This window comes from Nanorana parkeri, unplaced genomic scaffold (genome assembly GCF_000935625.1).
Source record: "Nanorana parkeri isolate BGI_ZX_2015 unplaced genomic scaffold, ASM93562v1 scaffold109, whole genome shotgun sequence".
In the NCBI taxonomy this organism is placed as follows: domain Eukaryota; kingdom Metazoa; phylum Chordata; class Amphibia; order Anura; family Dicroglossidae; genus Nanorana; species Nanorana parkeri.
Window position 1 is genome coordinate 509,389 of NW_017306377.1, and position 18,914 is coordinate 528,302.

The window sequence follows — 18,914 nt, forward strand, 5'->3', positions numbered from 1 at the left end:
CAATAGATGCAGTCCCTTTGGCCTGAATGGGAAGGTGACAATGTCTATATAACCTATGCAGCTGCTGTTCATGGCTTGTCCTGCATTGGTGGAAATTCAGTACAAGATCCTTAGTTGTAATACATCGATTCGCAAGGAAGTCCGTCTTTAGGCAAATTTTTTTGGCAACTTTTAGCCATCTTCTTGAAGTGATGCATACCTAAAAAATTACTTTATGTCCACATTTTATTGTGGGGGTTATAGAAAAAGATTGTGGAAATTGGTAACATGCTTGCTACTTAGTAGGGATGCACAGATACCGCTTTTTCCGTATCGAGTACTGATTATTTTTTTTTTCCGTACTCACTGATAGCGGAAGTCCCATTTAAGTAAGCTGCGCGGCGTGTAATAACTTCCCAATTAGCAGGGAAGCTGTCTCCATGTTCCCTCGTCACCTAGTAACGAGGGAGCATGGACCCGAGTCATTACCCGCCCCCCGGCTTCCCGATTGCCCGGTAAGCCAGCTTCATGCTGGGGCATGGCTTCCCGGGAAATCAGAAATCCAGACAGCGTGTAATTTTTCGCCACCTGGCTTCCTGATACCAGACGTTCCAGTATTGGGATAGGCATCGGGAGTATTTGGGTGAGTGCGATTACATGCCAAAATATTCGGTATCGGCACCAATACCAATACTAGTATCGGTGCATCCCTACCACTTGGTATACGTGATCTCTTTCTTGGCGATCTCCATCTCCTTTTTTAACCAGTTGCCGTCCGCCCGTAGTAGAAAAACGGACGGACGGCACTGTCGCATTCGCGGGTTGCCGTCGCCAGACGACATCCGGCCATTTTGTGTATACAGCAGAGAAACAAACAAGGATTTTATGCATCGGACATTTAAAGAGTTTAATGACGAAGAGTCACTGTGGGAAATCTAGTGTAAATAAAGCTTATTGCCCCATGGATGATGATAATAAGTTCCTGATATGATGGTTGAGAAATGACTGAGTCAGCTCAGGACGTTTATTATTAGGACATTTGATATATGATTTGACAAGAGTGCCTTGAGCAAAGTACTTTCCACAGACCCCTTGGTGTACTTCTGTTTGATGCCTGTAATGCTTGTCTGAAAAATAAAACACCATCTTAATATACTGTATATGTGTTTGTAAAGTAGGAAGAGTGCCATGACCAGACTTTAAACAGCTTGCATAGGGTTGTTATTGGACAATATTTTTTTTTTTTAACAAGGTCCTCCTGGAGGTACTTTAAATTTTTTTTTTTTTTTTTTAAACCCGCCATTGCTACAATAATCACCACCTCTCTGATTCTGTCCCCCGCAGTAATAGTTTTCTGCCACCAGATGTCCTCAGTCTTCTGGGTTGATTGACACCTAATGTCATTTATCCTGGAAGACTGAGGACATGCAGTGAGTGCAGGGCATCATAGATCTGCCCACTAAAGGGACCCCGCTGTGTCCCGCTTCATAAAGGTCTGCCCACTTCCGGCAGAGGACAGGATAAGGACCCTGCACCTCACGTGATCGGCCTGAAGATTTTTAGAACAGGTAAGTATATAAAAAAAAAAAATCAATGAATAGTTATGGGAAGTTTTTGTCTACCGTGTAGAAATTGATTCTACTTTGAATAGGCCAAAAATAATGATATTGGTGCCAAGCCAGATATCTCCCTTCCTAGGGTTTGGTACAAACCATTTTTTAGACCTCTGACTTTTTCCTGCGAGATCATATTTGTTTATTATGACCTAAATAATGGTTTAAAGTTGACCCAACCCCTAGGAGGGGAGATATCAGACTGTTTACAAGGAATCAGTCCTTACGTATTTGTAAACTATTCAAAATAGAATTATTTGTACATGATACGTAAAAGCCCGGACACATAATGTTGATGTTCTATAGTCACAAGGTGTAAGCCATAGGCTGGGGAAGTGACATTGAGGCAGAGCCAGCCAATCTGCAGATCTGCTAGTACATTGCTCCTCCCCTTTAGCAGAGATCCTGTGACCAGAGCCTAGGGACAGAAGACTGGAAATTGCAGAGGATTCTAGTATTAAAGAAAGTACGTCAGATGTTTTTTTTTAGCATTGAGTGTGATTACTGTCAGGGAGGCGGAGATGTGAACTTTCAGTAACAGTGCTATGTAGACAATATAGGCCAACAACTCAAGGCAAATTTTAACATGCTTTAGATAACTTGCGTGTCTTCAAAGGTCATTAATACATTTTTTTTCCAGTTCTTTGTAACTACCTGAAATCTGTGGTTTTACTGAAGTGACACAAAGCAGCTTGAACGTTGAAATTAGACTTGCAAATTACCTGTAGCCTAGCCTTGAAGATTTGTAAATGTAGAGTGTGGTGGGCCAGCCTGGGCGATTTCATAATATTAGGACTTTGGGCTAGCATAGGAGATTCATAAATTCATGACTCTGGGGGCTAGTCTAGGAGATTCCCAATTGAGGGCTCTGTGGGCTAGCCAAGGAGATTCATAAATTTGTGACTCTGTGGGCTAGCTTAAAAGATTCCCATTTGAGCACTCTGTGGGCTAGCCTAGGAGATTCCTGAATCGAGAACTCTGTGGGCTAACCTAGGAGATTCCCATTTGAGGACTCTGTGGGCTAGCCTAGGAGATTCCTGAATCGAGAACTCTGTGGGCTAGCCTAGGAGATTCCCAATGGAGGACTCATTGGGTTAGCCAAGGAGATTCATAAATTTGTGACTCTGTGGGCTAGCTTAAAAGATTCCCATTTGAGCACTCTGTGGGCTAGCCTAGGAGATTCCTGAATCGAGAACTCTGTGGGCTAACCTAGGGGATTCCCAATTGAGAACTCTGTGGGCTAGCCTAGGAGATTTCCCAATTGAGAACTCTGTGGGCTAACCTAGGAGATTCCCATTTGAGGACTCTGTGGGCTAGCCTAGGAGATTCCCAATGGAGAACTCTGTGGGCTAGCCTAGGAGATTTCCCAATTGAGAACTCTGTGGGCTAGCCTAGGAGATTTCCCAATTGAGAACTCTGTGGGCTAGCCTAGGAGATTTCCCAATTGAGAACTCTGTGGACTAGCCTAGGAGATTCCCACGGACACATAATGTTGATGTTCTATAGTCACAAGGTGTAAGCCATAGGCTGGGGAAGTGACATTGAGGCAGAGCCAGCCAATCTGCAGATCTGCTAGTACATTGCTCCTCCCCTTTAGCAGAGATCCTGTGACCAGAGCCTAGGGACAGAAGACTGGAAATTGCAGAGGATTCTAGTATTAAAGAAAGTACGTCAGATGTTTTTTTTTAGCATTGAGTGTGATTACTGTCAGGGAGGCGGAGATGTGAACTTTCAGTAACAGTGCTATGTAGACAATATAGGCCAACAACTCAAGGCAAATTTTAACATGCTTTAGATAACTTGCGTGTCTTCAAAGGTCATTAATACATTTTTTTTCCAGTTCTTTGTAACTACCTGAAATCTGTGGTTTTACTGAAGTGACACAAAGCAGCTTGAACGTTGAAATTAGACTTGCAAATTACCTGTAGCCTAGCCTTGAAGATTTGTAAATGTAGAGTGTGGTGGGCCAGCCTGGGCGATTTCATAATATTAGGACTTTGGGCTAGCATAGGAGATTCATAAATTCATGACTCTGGGGGCTAGTCTAGGAGATTCCCAATTGAGGGCTCTGTGGGCTAGCCAAGGAGATTCATAAATTTGTGACTCTGTGGGCTAGCTTAAAAGATTCACATTTGAGGACTCTGTGGGCTAGCCTAGGAGATTCCTGAATCGAGAACTCTGTGGGCTAACCTAGGAGATTCCCATTTGAGGACTCTGTGGGCTAGCCTAGGAGATTCCTGAATCGAGAACTCTGTGGGCTAGCCTAGGAGATTCCCAATGGAGGACTCATTGGGTTAGCCAAGGAGATTCATAAATTTGTGACTCTGTGGGCTAGCTTAAAAGATTCCCATTTGAGCACTCTGTGGGCTAGCCTAGGAGATTCCTGAATCGAGAACTCTGTGGGCTAACCTAGGGGATTCCCAATTGAGAACTCTGTGGGCTAGCCTAGGAGATTTCCCAATTGAGAACTCTGTGGGCTAACCTAGGAGATTCCCATTTGAGGACTCTGTGGGCTAGCCTAGGAGATTCCCAATGGAGAACTCTGTGGGCTAGCCTAGGAGATTTCCCAATTGAGAACTCTGTGGGCTAGCCTAGGAGATTTCCCAATTGAGAACTCTGTGGGCTAGCCTAGGAGATTTCCCAATTGAGAACTCTGTGGACTAGCCTAGGAGATTCCCAATTTGAGAACTCTGTGGACTAGCCTAGGAGATCCATAAATGTGTGACTCTGTGGGCTAGAGAAGCATAGAGAATAAGCAGAAATTAGTTGTGTGAAGAATATCACGTCCCATATTATAGCTACTGCTTTGTAATCCATTTATCAGTGTTCTGCATCTATTATGTGACCCGGGGCATCCTACAGGAGAACCGTCAAGAACTCTTCGCCTTTATATTCTCCATTCTATTGGAAATGATTCGCTCCATCATCAACTTCAGCGTTCTCTCCAAAGATGCCAAGCCTGATATACAGGTCAGATTGCCTACGTGTTTCCTGAAGGGGAACTTCATCTAGTTGGGTTCAGCAGGGCAAGTTCAGATGATATTCCTATGAGAAAGCCATTAGGGGACTGATGAAGGAGGACATTTTAAAACATGTTGTATTCTTTCAGTGTCACCGACTTTTAAAGGAGAACTATGAGGTGAGTGCTTTTCACTCACCTCATAGTTCTAGCCGACCTGTGACAATGAGACTGTCACAGGTCGGCTCAGTAGATCGGGAGGTGAGCAAACATATACCGGCTTTCGCTCACCTCCCTATGCCGTGACAGGGGAGGGGATGGATTTCCCCCTCCCCGCTCCGATCCGCCAGTGCTGACTGGCGGAATGGACGGGGGAGGGGGCGGGTACAGCTGGCTCTCCCTCCAGATAGGCAGAGCCAGCTGTCACTCACACAGCTGGACGGATCTCGACATCGATGTCGGGAACCGTTCCGGCGTCTCGGTATACCTCAGTTTCCATCGCATATTATTCTCCTTTTCTTCCCTCCCTCTTTTTACCTGATGATCTATACTTATTCCGACCTGGTGATTAAAAAACCATTGAAGTCAACATCAGATTGAAAGCCAGGAAGCGATCATTTTTGGAAGGCAAGATCAGCAGCCTCCATATTTCTCTTGTGATAGGTATACGTTAAGTCATGTAAGCATTTTTGTATTACAAACAAAGTCAACTATCTCCAGCGACTATGCCGCTCGAGATAGTTGACTTTGTTTGTAATACAAAAATAAAAAGTCTGATTTACTAAAGGGTATGAGAATGTTAACACAATACATTTTGTGAATAGTCACTTCACTTATCCAATTATGAGCAGATAAAATAAGTAAACAGGGATTTATTTCTCATGCATTGAGGGACACAGGAATTCATTCACCTCCGCGTTGTAGTGCCACCTACAGGAACATTGGTCATTACCAGTGTGTCTTAGTTTTTGCTAGTTTCTTAGGAGCATGGAAGCAATTTGTTTAGCTATGCCAGTAAAAGTGCATGCTAAGGGACTGAGTGCTAATATCATCTGCTGGTCGGGTGCGGTCTCTTTCCCACCAATTCACGTTGAGGAAGCAACTCCTCTCTGCTGCAATTGCAGAAGAGCCTTGTGGAATTCCAATCTTGGGTCAATTAATGCTGCCTGCCTACAGTGACTGCAGTCACTCTGGCCATCCAGCCCTCACCTGCTGCTAGTTGTTTGGGTTTTGTGAGTACCTGGGGCTTTGCCTGTACTATGTGCTTTGCAATGCTTAACTGCTACCGCAAAGACCTTCCTGATGCACCTGCTTTTCTTAAGTCTTCCTGTATGGAGGCTTCAAACACCCTGACAAGATGTTTAACCCCCCCCCCATAATTCTTATTAGCCTTTATATCTGTTTGAAGAGGACTTTGTTAAAATGTGGTCTGCCTCCACTATGAATTTGGCCATTTCCAATAACAATGTGACCACTATTCCTGTGAAGGATGCACCGGTCTTAATAGACCTAACCGTAAGTGGGTGGAAGCCCTCTCTAGAGCTTTGGTCTTGCTGGCAGGTCCTTCTCTTCAGCTTGTCTGAACTGTGACTTTTATGGTGATTACAAAAAATCTGGCTTGATTTTTACATGATTAGTTTTTTAGGTGCATCTTGTTACTAGACTAAATTAACAACAAACTCTTTTATAGCTATCTATGGGGATGCAAAATTTCAGGGGTAATCACCGGAGTCAACTCACACACATATACTGTATTTGCAGCCACTGCATGTTTTATGCCACTTATTCACACATAAAGGTTCAAGGATTGTCTCTGCCATTAGGACACAACATTGAGTTGTTTCCCTCCTCGTGGTTACTCTGTAATAGTTTTCTGTTTGGTGTTTTTCCCCTATCCAGCCGCGATTCATCGTGATCCTCCTCGTCGGTCTGTTCCATGTGGTCTGCGCTCTGAGCCTGGTGCTAGGGCCGAATATGATGGCATTCAGGGTAGGGGGCGCATTGGAGAGTCTGCAGGTGCAATACAACATGCTGAACCTCTGCTTCTCACTGCTGACCTTTGACCTACAAGCACAGGTACGTAGATTGTGTGAGTCTTTGACTATAAGACTATTATGTTGAAGAAAAATAACCTCTGCCGCCGCCACCACCTTCCCCTGGCTCTACTGTTGCCCGTGCGGGCCTGGGACCGGCACGGCGGGGCTCCATGCGGGCCTGGGACCGGTGCGGCGGGTCTCTCCATCGATCAGAGGGAGCTCAGCAAGCTTCTGGCTGGGTTCACACCTAGGCGTATTGTATATGCGCGTTTCTACCGCAACTCGCGGTAAAAGAAACCGCGCGACAAACGCCCGTTTCCGAGGGCTACTTGGCTGTATCCCAACGGAAACGCGAGACCAAAACGCCCCAAAGAAGTACATGTACTTCTTTGGGCGTAGGCCGTTTTTGTATCGCGTTCGGACGGGCGGAAATACGGCAAGGTGTGAACCAGACCCATTGAATACAAAGGGATTTAGATGTTTGAGCGTTTTGTAGAGCGTTTGTCGAGCGTTGAACGCGCTACAAAACGTTCAGGTGTGAACCAGGCCTCTAGCCGCTGATCTCTCCTCCAATCACTGGACCCGGAAGTGATGTGCATTACATCACTTCCGGTGTCTCTGTTTACATTCTCCGGCTCCTGTAGCCAGGAGAAGCAGATTGCCGCTTCATCAGCTTGGTTGGGGTCCCTAGGTAACATTAGACCCATGATGTCTCGATAAAGATGACCGGTCACATTGTTAGCCCCCTATGTAATGGCATTAAAGTTAAATGTAAAAAAAAAATTAAAGTAGCATTAAAAAAATGCAACAAAATTATAATTTGAAAGTCCCCCCGCCCCCACGTACATACAAATGCAAATGAGCCGGGTGCACCTACGTGCAAAAATGAACATTGCGCCACGCGTTGCATATCGCCGCGAACGTCTGAGTGAGGGCAATAATTCTAGGGACATCAATCACTGGTAACACTAAACTAATGAGCAGTAAAAGCTTTTAAAGCGCCACCCATGGGAAATTGACACAAGCAATTTTCAAGTTTGACATGTTTGGTATCAATTTACTCGACGTGACCTCGTCCTTTATATTTAAAAAAAAAATTGGGTATTGTATTCCGTTTCTGTGCACTTTCATTTTAGTGTATTTTATCCCAAAAATACTGGTTTGATAAACATTTGTGTTAATACCCTGCAACGTAAATTGCAACTAGCATCTTTTTATTCTACAGGATCTCTGCTTTCAGAAAATATATCATTGGAGGTCTGAAGTTGTTTTCTAGCCAAAAATTCAGATTTTTTTTCATGACCAAATGTTTCTGTTTTTATGTCCATCAATGCTACCACCTCCTTGTCTCGGGGTGAAACCATAGCGGATGGAGTAGGCTTTCTGATCGGTGTTATGATCAATGTTATGAGAGTGATTGGCCAGAGGATGTCTGCCTGTACTATACACATGAGATCTTGGGCTGGAAACAGCTGAGTCATGCAAGCGTCATCTTATGTCTATCGGGCAGCTGTAGTCATATCATCTGACTGATATTAAATGATATTTCTCACTTTCTTACTCCCTCATAAATTAATGAAGCCGGAATATTCATCCACCTCCAAACCAGTGTTTTTGCAGTACCAGAGGGGGCCCCTCCCATGTGCTAAAGATTTGATGTTCCTGTCATCGATATGTCCTGAAAAACTTTTTGTCCTGTGTTAATCCTTTTAGTTCTCTCGCACACTGATTGCCCCAGGTTTACTTACAATTGTATTGTTACTTACCAATCAGAAGTTAAATTTTATGGAATTAACAGTAGTGAATGGAAATCTGATTGGTTAATATGGGTAACTTAGCAGATAGCCGCTCCTTGCTGTGTATTATTTACTTTTGTACTTTTACTTTTTAACAGAATGGGAACATGACAACAAAAAAAAAGGCGAAAATTGGCTTTAAAAATAGAATTCCCTTCTGAGTAGTAAAGATGAAGTTGTTCCCATTCCCCATAGCATGTGAAATAGAAAGCCTGTCTGTAAGTGTGTGTGTGTATATGTGTGTAATACATGGCACTGTATGAAAATACCAAAGTAACCCTGGGGCTAGTACAGTACAGACCTTTTTTGCTTTGTTTTAAAGTGGAAACTCCCTTTTTAAATATACCATAAGTACACGCTTTAGTAACCCATTTATTGTAACCTGCAAACTCTGTGACCTCGCTGACAGGAAAGGCATTCAGAGAAGTGTAAACAAACATTATGACAGATTTTTGTCCCTTGAGCTCTCTACGGCTCAACATAGCTGACAGGAGTGACAAGTCAGCATTCCCCCTCCTTGTACTCCTCTTAGTGCTATGGGAGGGTTGTGTACATCTACTTGTGCTTCGGGCCAATGTTTTGTGACTCTCCCTTCATTGGTATGCATCATAATCTAATCTGCTGGATGGCTGAGTTCTCAGCAAACTTTAAAGTCCATATTCACATTTTCCAATTGTGACAAATTTGGGGCATAATCTTCAATATATTTCCATTGTTATTTCAGCCAAAACAGTGAGGGAGGGTTAGAATGTTGAGTTGCTGTCTGTGACCCCATTGGGAGGGTTGGTCCTCAATTCCTGTGCTGGTAACCACTGTCACAGAGACTGGAAGTGAGAGGGATACTCAGTAATTGGACAATTACCTAATTTTCCCCTTTCTATGACTTATGTCATTTTACTGTCCTGACTCCACTCCTACATTTTCACATTTCCATGCCCTGGATTGCCTGTACTCTCAAATCCCCTACTTGTCCAGAATAAAATGGAACCTTGCTAGCCCCACTGTAACTGGCAGTCATATGCGTCACAAAGGGAGTGCAGGGGGTGCGGCCCACAGCAGGTGACACCATTGGGGGGAAAGTTGCAAGTTCGCACCCTTTACAAAATTGGGCACTCGGTTATGGACCAAGAGGCCGACAGTTGCACAAGACAGGAAGAGACCTGGCGGCATTCTTTAACCCTGCCGGGTGAACATCCCCTCCTGTTTGCCGGCGTCACCAAGATGGCTGCCTGTGATGATGAAGACATTGCGCGTGTGATGTCACGGGGTGTCACCCAGTGGCTGCTCTGGGTGACACCACTCCTGCGGACGCCCCTGACATGCTGTTGAAGCTAAAGCTAGCCATACACATTTTTCGGGGTCTCCTTACCACCCGCTGTGATAACCGTCTAATAGGGCATCTTCCTCACTTTTCAAGGGGATTTCCTCTTCCTGTTGTGTCTACAGGACAAGAAGTGAAGGGAAATCTCTCTAATGGAGCAAAAAAACTGATTTTTCTGATTTTTTTATTCTATCCATTCCTACTCTATCCAAGTGAAAAAGATATGTTGGGTTTAGTTATACTTTCGTTTTTGGGGTCTAAATCTTGAATCTGACTTTGATTCAAATTTGGTTCTAATGGAACTCTAAGACTTGATCTATTTTTCCTTTGCAGTTGTATCAGTCCAACTTTTAATTGTGTCCTATAAAAGTATCTCCTCGTTTATTGCAGATGAAATACTTGTCTCCTGCCGTTATTTATAGGGCAATATTATCTTACATTATATTCATAGTAAAGAAAATCTAAGTATATCCACCTTTGTCGAATGCGTGTCAGCATTTGGGCCGGTACTGTTCAATCGATACCTCTGGGGTGCCGTAAAATGCTTGAGGATCTTTCAGGCCTTCTGTTAAAGGCCCAGGAAGTTGGAGGCAAACCATTAAGGTCGGTGGCGTGTCAGAGGCACGGTTTGAAATGGAAAGAAATTGCTATCAATTGACGCAGCCGCTTCCTCTAATGTTTAATGGCACGATAATGTGCTGTCCTATCAATAATTCAGCCTTGTCTGTATAGATTACTGTTTTTTTGCTTTATGAAATTGAACGGAAGCATGCTGGCCGTGTGCTGCTTATGACACCTTCCAGTAAACACCGTCTGAACATTGCTAATAATGGTGTGTCCCTTTAAATGTTGTGCGTGATGCTTTTCAGTGTATTTTCTCCACTTGACTTTATCTTGTCTTTGCCCATGAATGTATGTGATTCAAGGAGAGTAGATTTATAGGGTCAGTCCACCAGGGCCATTATGTGACAAGGTGACAACACATGAGCACAATTGGCAGTCAGTGGTCACTCCATAACAGGAAGTGACCCTTATCATAGGATCACCCGGGATTATTGTAATGAAAGCTTCAGATATAAAAAGATTGAAATGACATTACCATGTTAAAGCTTATATGAGATTTTAGTAGTGATTAGATCTACTTCATGGACTGAACATCATCACTTCTTGTCCAGCTCCCATTACAATGTGGACATTTCTACAGAAAAAGCCATTTTTATATTTGTGTGCTAAGGTGACATTTATTTTGTCTCTTCCAGCTTTGTCTCACTGTCCTGGTCTTGGTTTCCGGCCTATATGAAATCTCCACAGTTCATAGCATCATACTGGGCATTGGCTTGGTCTGGGCTTGTCTGAAAGTCGCCATTGGCATTTGGGCTGTGAGTATTATTTTGTGATTTATAGTACATACTTGTTTCAAAGCAGGGGCCTTGTACTTTTGGGTTTCTAAAGGACCATTTTACCTGAAACGGAAATAAATGTATAAGTAGCTCATCTGGGTTAAATCGCCTACGGGGTAAGAAGCCATATCTCTGCAGAACCTCCGATGCAAGATGTCTCCAATGTCCCCCGTGCACATTCCTCTGTCTCATTCACGCAAAATAAATGAAAATGGCCAAAGGGGAAGGAACCCTCCATTAGCATGCTCGAAAAATGAATACAGACAGTCCCCGGGTTACATACATCCGACTTACATCCGACTTCTACTTACAAACGGAAGCTACTACTGTACAGCAAGGGTAGTTGTAATGCTACCACGCTCGTGCTGATGAGGAGTGCCCGCCTTTTTGGGTCTGGTTTGTAGTACTGTACGTACATTACAGGAAGTTGGCTCTTGTTAGACGTGCAGACAAGGGGTGCCCACCTCTTCTTCCGGGTCACTGTGAGATTTTTTTCTGCTGTCTTTATCCAAATTAGAAAGATTTAATCTCACTTCCTGTCCTTTAGACAACCAGAAGTGAAAGGAAATCTACAAGTAGGAAGGAAATTCACTACTGTAAGAGTGATCATGGGAAAAAGCTGTCTCCACTGTCCACTATCAGTTTTTGGTAGATGACCTCATAACGTAATCTATATCCTTAATTATGTTGGTGGATTGGTTGTGCAACACATAGTGTAAATGGGGCCTCAGGGTCATGGCCTACTTTTTAAAGCGGACAAGCATGCCTGTTGTCAAAACATAAGTGGAAGTCTCTACAAAGTGAGGGAAATTCCCCTCTTAGACCATTATCGCTGAACACGTGCCCCCATTGAAAGATTTATCTTCACCATTTGGGACTTTCTGCTTCAATGGTGACCAGGATAAATGGGATGAATCTACCCAGTGAAGATACATGCAGCAATAAAACAACTGACTGACAGTGGTTGTAACCTTTCCATACTCAGTCCAAAAGTTAAAAAAAAGAAGACTTTTAACCCCTTCGTGACTGACGACGTACAGTGTACGTCGCCATCCTTTCATAAAAGAGATGAGTGAAGAAGCTAAAATTGTTTCATGGGTTGAAAAAAAGACATTCAACCAAACAGAAAACAGCTTTATATTCACAGGTGATCGAAGGGGAAACCTTTTATCAAGCATGGTCCAGTTTATATGGACCCCATTGGATACTTCCTAGATCAACATTCTAAAATGTTATTCCCTATTAATGGTAATAGCTGTGTAAAAGCACAGCCAGTACTTTTTTTTTTTTTTTTTTTAAGCAACTACTGAGTTGTAGAGGTTGAGCCTATTCTCCTCCATGTGCATCCCCTGTCAAAGTACTTAAAGGAGAATTATTGGGTGAGTGAAAAACACTCATCCCCATAATTCAAGCCAATGCTGTGACAAAGAAGTATTGATCGGGAAGTCGGTGAAAACACACCGCCGTCACTGACTTCCTGATCCTCTCCTTGCAGAGAGGAGTGACTGCCAGTCACCGCTCCTCGGACGGATTCCCCCTTCCCCTCTCCGATCCTCCAGCGCTGAGTGGAGGAACAGACAGGGCAGGGGGCGGGCACAGCTGGCTCTGCCTCTAGATAGGCAAAGCCAGCTGTCAATTGGCCAGCTGCGTGGATCTCAACAGTATTGTCCGGATCTGTCTTAGCTGCGGTGCTCTCAGCAAATAGCAGGCAATATATGCTGAATTTTGAGTCACCAGAGGACACAATATCTGTCCCCTGTGACCCTGAGGAGAACTATGGGCAAAAAGGTTACCCCATAGTTTTCCTTTAAAGTTCCCCGTTTACTATATGGTCCATTTATGGACGTATACATGGTGATTTCTATTGCCCTTAATCGTCTCTTCTTAAGGGAGAATACATTCAGCTCAGTTGTTATTTCACCGTAGCTGAAGTCCTCCATGTCCCTTCATTGAATTTTGGGGGAGAAATCACAACTGGGACATCCCATTTCTAAGCTATTAAATGGTAATTACACTTTCTCAGGTGAAATTGTGAACATGGAATTACCCTCTCCCCTCTTGGGAAAGTGGAATTACCCTTCACTATTAATATGGATCTGTGCCCCGCGGCCCATCATTGTCCCCATCATGATTCTTCCCTTTGGCAGAAACCATCTCTGGTGCACTTGTGACAGTGTTTTTATTATAATTTAAGGAATAAATATTGAATTTTTTTTTAATTCTTATTCTATGTCTGCTTTATCTGCTTATACTTTACACAAAAGTGTATTATTCCCTTTTGAGTTTTATGTTCACATGCACAGTATGTATATATGTGTGTGATAAATCATGAGGCCGTTTCCATTGCCGAGTCTAAATAGGTTCTCTGACCTTGATCTAATCTGTGAGGTATGGGGCTCACAGTCATGTGTACCGTATATACTCGAGTATAAGCCGTCCCGAATATAAGCCGAGGTACCTAATTTTAGCCAAAAAAAAACGTGTTACAGTAATAGCTGAGTACATGTTAACTGTGAGCCATCATATCCTGCAGGCAGAATTTTAGAAGTGCTTGGGTAGCAAAAACGAGGTACAAAAAAAAGTCTTGGGTATTAAAAAGCTGAACAATGTATATAAAGCAAGTCACCTATTTATATTTTAAGAATAGAAAAGCAATAAACTTCTAATGCTGATAACAGAATCCTACACATGCTGGTAGATATCTCATACAATTGTTTACTTGAGCTTGGGGGACTCCTAAATTGGCAAGCCGGATGAGCAATTGCCTATTACTGCTGTGCTGAACACATTAATTCTGGCCAGCATGCTCGGGTCTTTAGATATTTGTATTTATTCCACAGGATCTGTATTTTGGAAAGCTAGCAGAGGGCAAAGAATTTACTATGCCTTGTTCTGTACTCTGTATGGAAATGGTCTTGGTAGAGGTAGGGCTTTTCTTGCTCATGCTCTTCAGTGACTGGTGGGAGAATGTTCAAGAAGCAGAGGTGGAGGAAGCAAATATTCACTGAATTAATGAAGCAGAGAGATTCTTGCTCTGCAGGTTCCTAGGTACGGATTCCTCTCCAGCAAGCAGCACAGTACTAACGTCACCAAATCTCACCCCAAATAAGAAAATTACCTGGGAATTGTTGTGTAAGGACCTCTCCACAGGTGACCTAATAGGTAAAACAAATCCAGTGAGCACTTCATATTCCTAGCTCAGCCTGGAGGTTGGCAGACCGTCTCTGGATGCTCCGCCTTGTATGACCACAAATGTTAGAAAAAGTCACACTAATAACGACAGTTTTGTTCATGCAGATCCTAAAAGAACTAAAACCGCTGGTGTGGATCTTTCTGCTGCAGAACCTTCCTGAAGTGGCTTATCTCGTCTATCTCTTGTGCAAGGTACTTACTATACATCATTTTATTATATGTGTTACCAGAATCCTTTACAGCTATCATGCACAGTTACCTTCATGTCCAAAAGTGCCAGGTCCAGTAGGAAGGGTACAATGTGTATAAATGTTTCATCATCTATAAGTCTCACATTTAGCCAATTGTTACACCACCATGAGGTACACTCTACGTTTGTGGCCAAACGTTTGTAAACTTCTGACTATCGCAACTGGGCTTGTTGGACATCCCATTTCAAAACCTTGGCATTAATTTGAAGCTCTCCCGCCCTTTTGTGTCTATAAGAGCCTCCACTCCTCTGGGCAGCTTTCCACATGATTATGAATTGTGCCAGAGAACATTTGTGAGGTTTGGTACAGATGTAGAACAAGAAGGCCTGACATGGAGTTGCCGTTCCAATTGATCCCAAAGGTGGGCAGCAGGGTTATGGTCAAGGTGTTGTGCAGGCCATTTGAGTTCCTCCATAATAAACTTGCCAATCCATGTCTTTATGGAGCTGGCTTTGTGCACAGGGCACAGTCATGCTGGACCAGAAAAGGGACTTCCACAGACTGTTGCCAAAAAGGTTGGAAGTGAATAATTGTTTAAAATATCTTTGTATGGTGTAGTACAGGGGGTGCCCATTAGGTCGATCGCAAAGCGAACATTGGTAGATCGCTCGGCTGTGTCCTGTCCTCCTGCGGCGGTGCTTGTGCAGCTGCCGGCTAAATGTGCCAGACAGAAGGAGGCGGGACACCTCTCCCCGTGTGCAACGTCGGCCACACGAGCACCGCGGGAGGACAGGACGTCGGCGCACGAGAGGAGACCGGGAAGCTGCTGCAGTGGAGGTAAGAAAAGACAGACAGGAGAGAGACAGCAGAGAAAGTGAGAGAAGAGACAGCAGATAGAAACAGGAGGGAGAGAGAGAAGAGACAGCCAAGAGAGAGGGCCGGTTCACACCACAAAGTCTGCATTCCAGAGTGATCGGCCTCTAGAACGCACTGGAATGCAAGCTGACCGGTTCCCTGCGTTCAGGGGCGGGAGTAGGCGTGTGATTGCACTGAAGTCAATGGCACCACAACCACGCCCCGCTGGCCACAGTGCGATCGCCCGAAACGCAGGAATATTGGTGCCTGCGTTCCAGTCCAGTGCGATCTGCAACAATAGTACTTACAGCATTTTGCAGATCGCACTGGACCACAACGCAGGCACTAATGTGCCTGCGCTCTGGGTGCAGGCACTCTCACTGCGGGCGGGGGGCGTGGCTGCGGTGCCATTGACTTCAATGCACCGCCACGCCCCCCTCCTGCCCCTGAATGCAGGTGTTTTTTTCGTTGGTAGATCTCATTGAACTCGTCAAGTAGATCCGCAGACGAAAAATTGTGGTTGCGCCTGGTGTAGTATTACCCATACCTTTCACTGGAAACACTGAAACTCAATAATCAGAAAGGGCGCCCATATACATCTAGCCATGTGGTGTATTTAAGATGTTGGGTCCTGTAGAAGAGGCGCGGGAAGGTTGTATTGAGCTGTACGGCGGCTTTTATACTATTTTATTGACAAATTGGGAGATTTGCTGATGCATACCACAACACAGATCATTAGACCTGGATGTATGAGTCCATAGAGTAATCATTTTGTTTTTTCACTTTCTTTTTATCAGGTGGCCATGGAGTGGGGGATAGGAAACTCCTACACATTGGAAGCTGCAGCTGTGCTGGGCTCTGTCATCTCGGTGATCATTAAGTCTATCCTGTTTTGGTATCTGTACCAAGTGTATCGCAGCTTCGGCCAGGGACTGAGGGAGAGAAGTAAGCATGGACAAGCTCTCATTGCTATGGCAGTTATCTGGTGTGAAGTACAATAGTAGAAATGGCTGGAATATTCTAATGGTCGTGTTATTGTTGCATACATATGTAGTAAGACCCGGGTGGGAACGGCACAGTTGCTGCATGATATGTGAACAAGCCCTCCGACCGAAACTGTGACTACCGTCGTGTTTGTGTTTCCCGGCTGCTCACCACTGAACGCGTCAACTGTTTTATCTTCGTGCTTACTGAAGTCACATGGTCAGCCCCAGCGCTATGCAAAGTGAAGAACTGCTGATTAAAGATCAATTAAGATCATAGAACCAATCATATGGCAGGAAATGGCATTTCCTTACGTGTAGTTTTGTACAGAATATCACCGGCTGCCAGATCTAGCAAGCAATTTTTTAAATAATGTGACTGAAAATCATAGATGGCTGAAATGCAATTTACAAAAACAAATAGAAAATAAAAGCCCAATTCAAGCTTCTAAGTAAATTATGTAGAAACAGTCAATGTGCTGAGAAAAGGTAAATTGTAAAGCTTAGTTGTTTAACCCTTTCGCTGTCAAGGACGTACGTCGTACGGAGCTACAAAAGTGCTTCCAGCTGGCCAGCTCAGTACGTCGTACGGACCTGGCATTTACAGTTCTACTATAAGCTGATGGTCGACCATCAGCTTATAGTAGAACTGTTCAGCAGACTGTCCCCTTTAGATTAATAGCTGTCATCAGCGGCTCACAAGCCGCTGATGACCGCTAATTTTAAAAATACCGGGCGGGGAGGGATGAGGGACTCCATGGATCCTCACTGCCTGTAGGGTCTGTGGCAGCGGGGATCCATTAAAAAATCACCGTCGGGGGGGTCCCGGGAACGAGCGGCAGCTGGCCGCAATTCAGGATGGCCGAGCAGTGTTCCGATCCGAGCCGCTGTCATCCTGTCAGTTTTTGGATGACAGCGGCTCTGTGTAGCGATGGCTTGGCCAGCTGATTTGAAAAATGTTCCGGAGGGCTTGGCAGCGAAAGGGTTAAAGTGTTTGTTTAAAGTGAAACTATTTGCAAAAAATAAATTTTGTAGTGATGCACTGATACCGGTTTTTCGGTATCAAGTACCGATATTTTCCTTTAGGTACTTGCCGATACTGAGTACCAGTATTCCGCTGGTATGGAGCTGGCTTCCTAAGCAATCAGGAAGCTGGGCGGTAGGTAATGACGTGCCGCCCGGCTTCCTGATTGCCCGGGAAGTCAGCTCCATGTTGTTTGGCGGCTTGATTGTGATCCAGCCAATCACCATCGAGCCGGCTTCCCGGCTAATCAGGAGGCGGGCCATTACTTGCTGCCCAGCTTCCTGATCGCTCAGGAAGCTGACTCCATGTTCCCCCTACGGCACTGCCGGTCAGAGGAAATCTTCCTCTGACCAGAAAGTCCGGTATTGGAGAAAGAGTACTCGCCCAAATACTCCGTATCGGAGGCATCCCTAAAAATTTGTATACGATGCAGTCTTGTCAGTTGAAATCATAGAGCACCAGTGCCAGCCCGAACTTTTCTCCCCCAGCATTCAGCTGCATAGAGGACTGTTGCTTTCTGTGTGGCAGCAGTGGCCTCTTTGCAGAGGTCTGGCATGCCCACTGCTGACTCAGAACTGAAGCTGTGCAATCATCGGGGAATGTGAGCTTTGCTGATTACACGGCTCTAGCTCTGACTCCGTAGGGAAGGTGTCGGACCGGTGTAGAGGGACCACTGCTTCTGCAACGAATGGTTCTCTTTGCAGCTGGAGTGAAGTTTCAGCTGGCACAGGGGCATATTTCCCACTGTTTACTCTACACAGACAGGAGAGTGACACACCAGATATACTTCACTTTCTGCTTAGATTCCGGCAGATTTAAAATATTTTATCAAAATAAAAGAATGATTTCCAGGTTCGGATTTATAGGTTTCTGTGTATGTCATTTTCTGCATTCTTTTGTCTTGCAGTGTTTTCTTCCTATGGAAGGATTGACTCCTGAGAAGCGACAGGCATTTTCCCCCCAGAGCCATTTTTTGAATAACCTACAAGGACGGACTCCTGTACTGTGCTGAGAAGTGGCCGGTACCCTGGAGCTGTGCGCTGCACTCTGCAGACGTCTCTACAGAAGGGAATGTTTCTACATCTCATCGCCAAGTTGTACAGTATTTTACCTTTCCACTCCTTCGGCCTGCCAATGTCTGCACTTTGCAAAGCACTGCAGTGACATGAAGGCTCCACTAGGTGGTGTCACATACACTTTCATAAAGTGGCCAGCGTGCAAAAAGAAAAATACAAAAGATAACTCAATTGTTAGAGGATCCGAATGTTTGTAGTCTTTAAGGTCTAACCAAAGACAGATTGTTATGGCTTCTGTCAGATTAGTCATAGACAACCCATAGCTCTGGAGGTGTCTTAGTTGGCAGGATAGGCTGCTGTGTCTGGATGGCACCTTGTTGCATCTTTTGCACTACAATCTGCAGACATTAGTAATCTTTATGTCGTATTATATTCCAAATCTTATGTTTTCTGTTGAAGAAAGTTTATATTGTTCTTATACGTGCAGTTTACCCAAAAGTGGTATTTACGTTTTTGGTGGATCCTGATGGGTTGAGCTCCTGGCTTTTG

The 18,914-nt window shown here is 44.4% G+C and overlaps 1 protein-coding gene across 1 annotated transcript in view; it reads left to right on the forward strand.

The window, feature by feature from the left end:
• Nucleotides 1–18,353, forward strand: part of LOC108784329 — a 33,071-nt gene extending 14,718 nt beyond the window's left edge. Inside the window, exons 4-9 of the mRNA XM_018553097.1 lie at nucleotides 4,417–4,562; nucleotides 6,451–6,627; nucleotides 10,964–11,083; nucleotides 14,402–14,488; nucleotides 16,140–16,287; nucleotides 18,257–18,353. Of these exons, the coding sequence (XP_018408599.1) occupies nucleotides 4,417–4,562; nucleotides 6,451–6,627; nucleotides 10,964–11,083; nucleotides 14,402–14,488; nucleotides 16,140–16,287; nucleotides 18,257–18,288 (710 nt within the window). The 3' untranslated portion in view covers nucleotides 18,289–18,353. The remainder of the gene's footprint in view (nucleotides 1–4,416; nucleotides 4,563–6,450; nucleotides 6,628–10,963; nucleotides 11,084–14,401; nucleotides 14,489–16,139; nucleotides 16,288–18,256) is intronic.
• The last annotated feature ends 561 nt before the right edge of the window (nucleotides 18,354–18,914 follow it).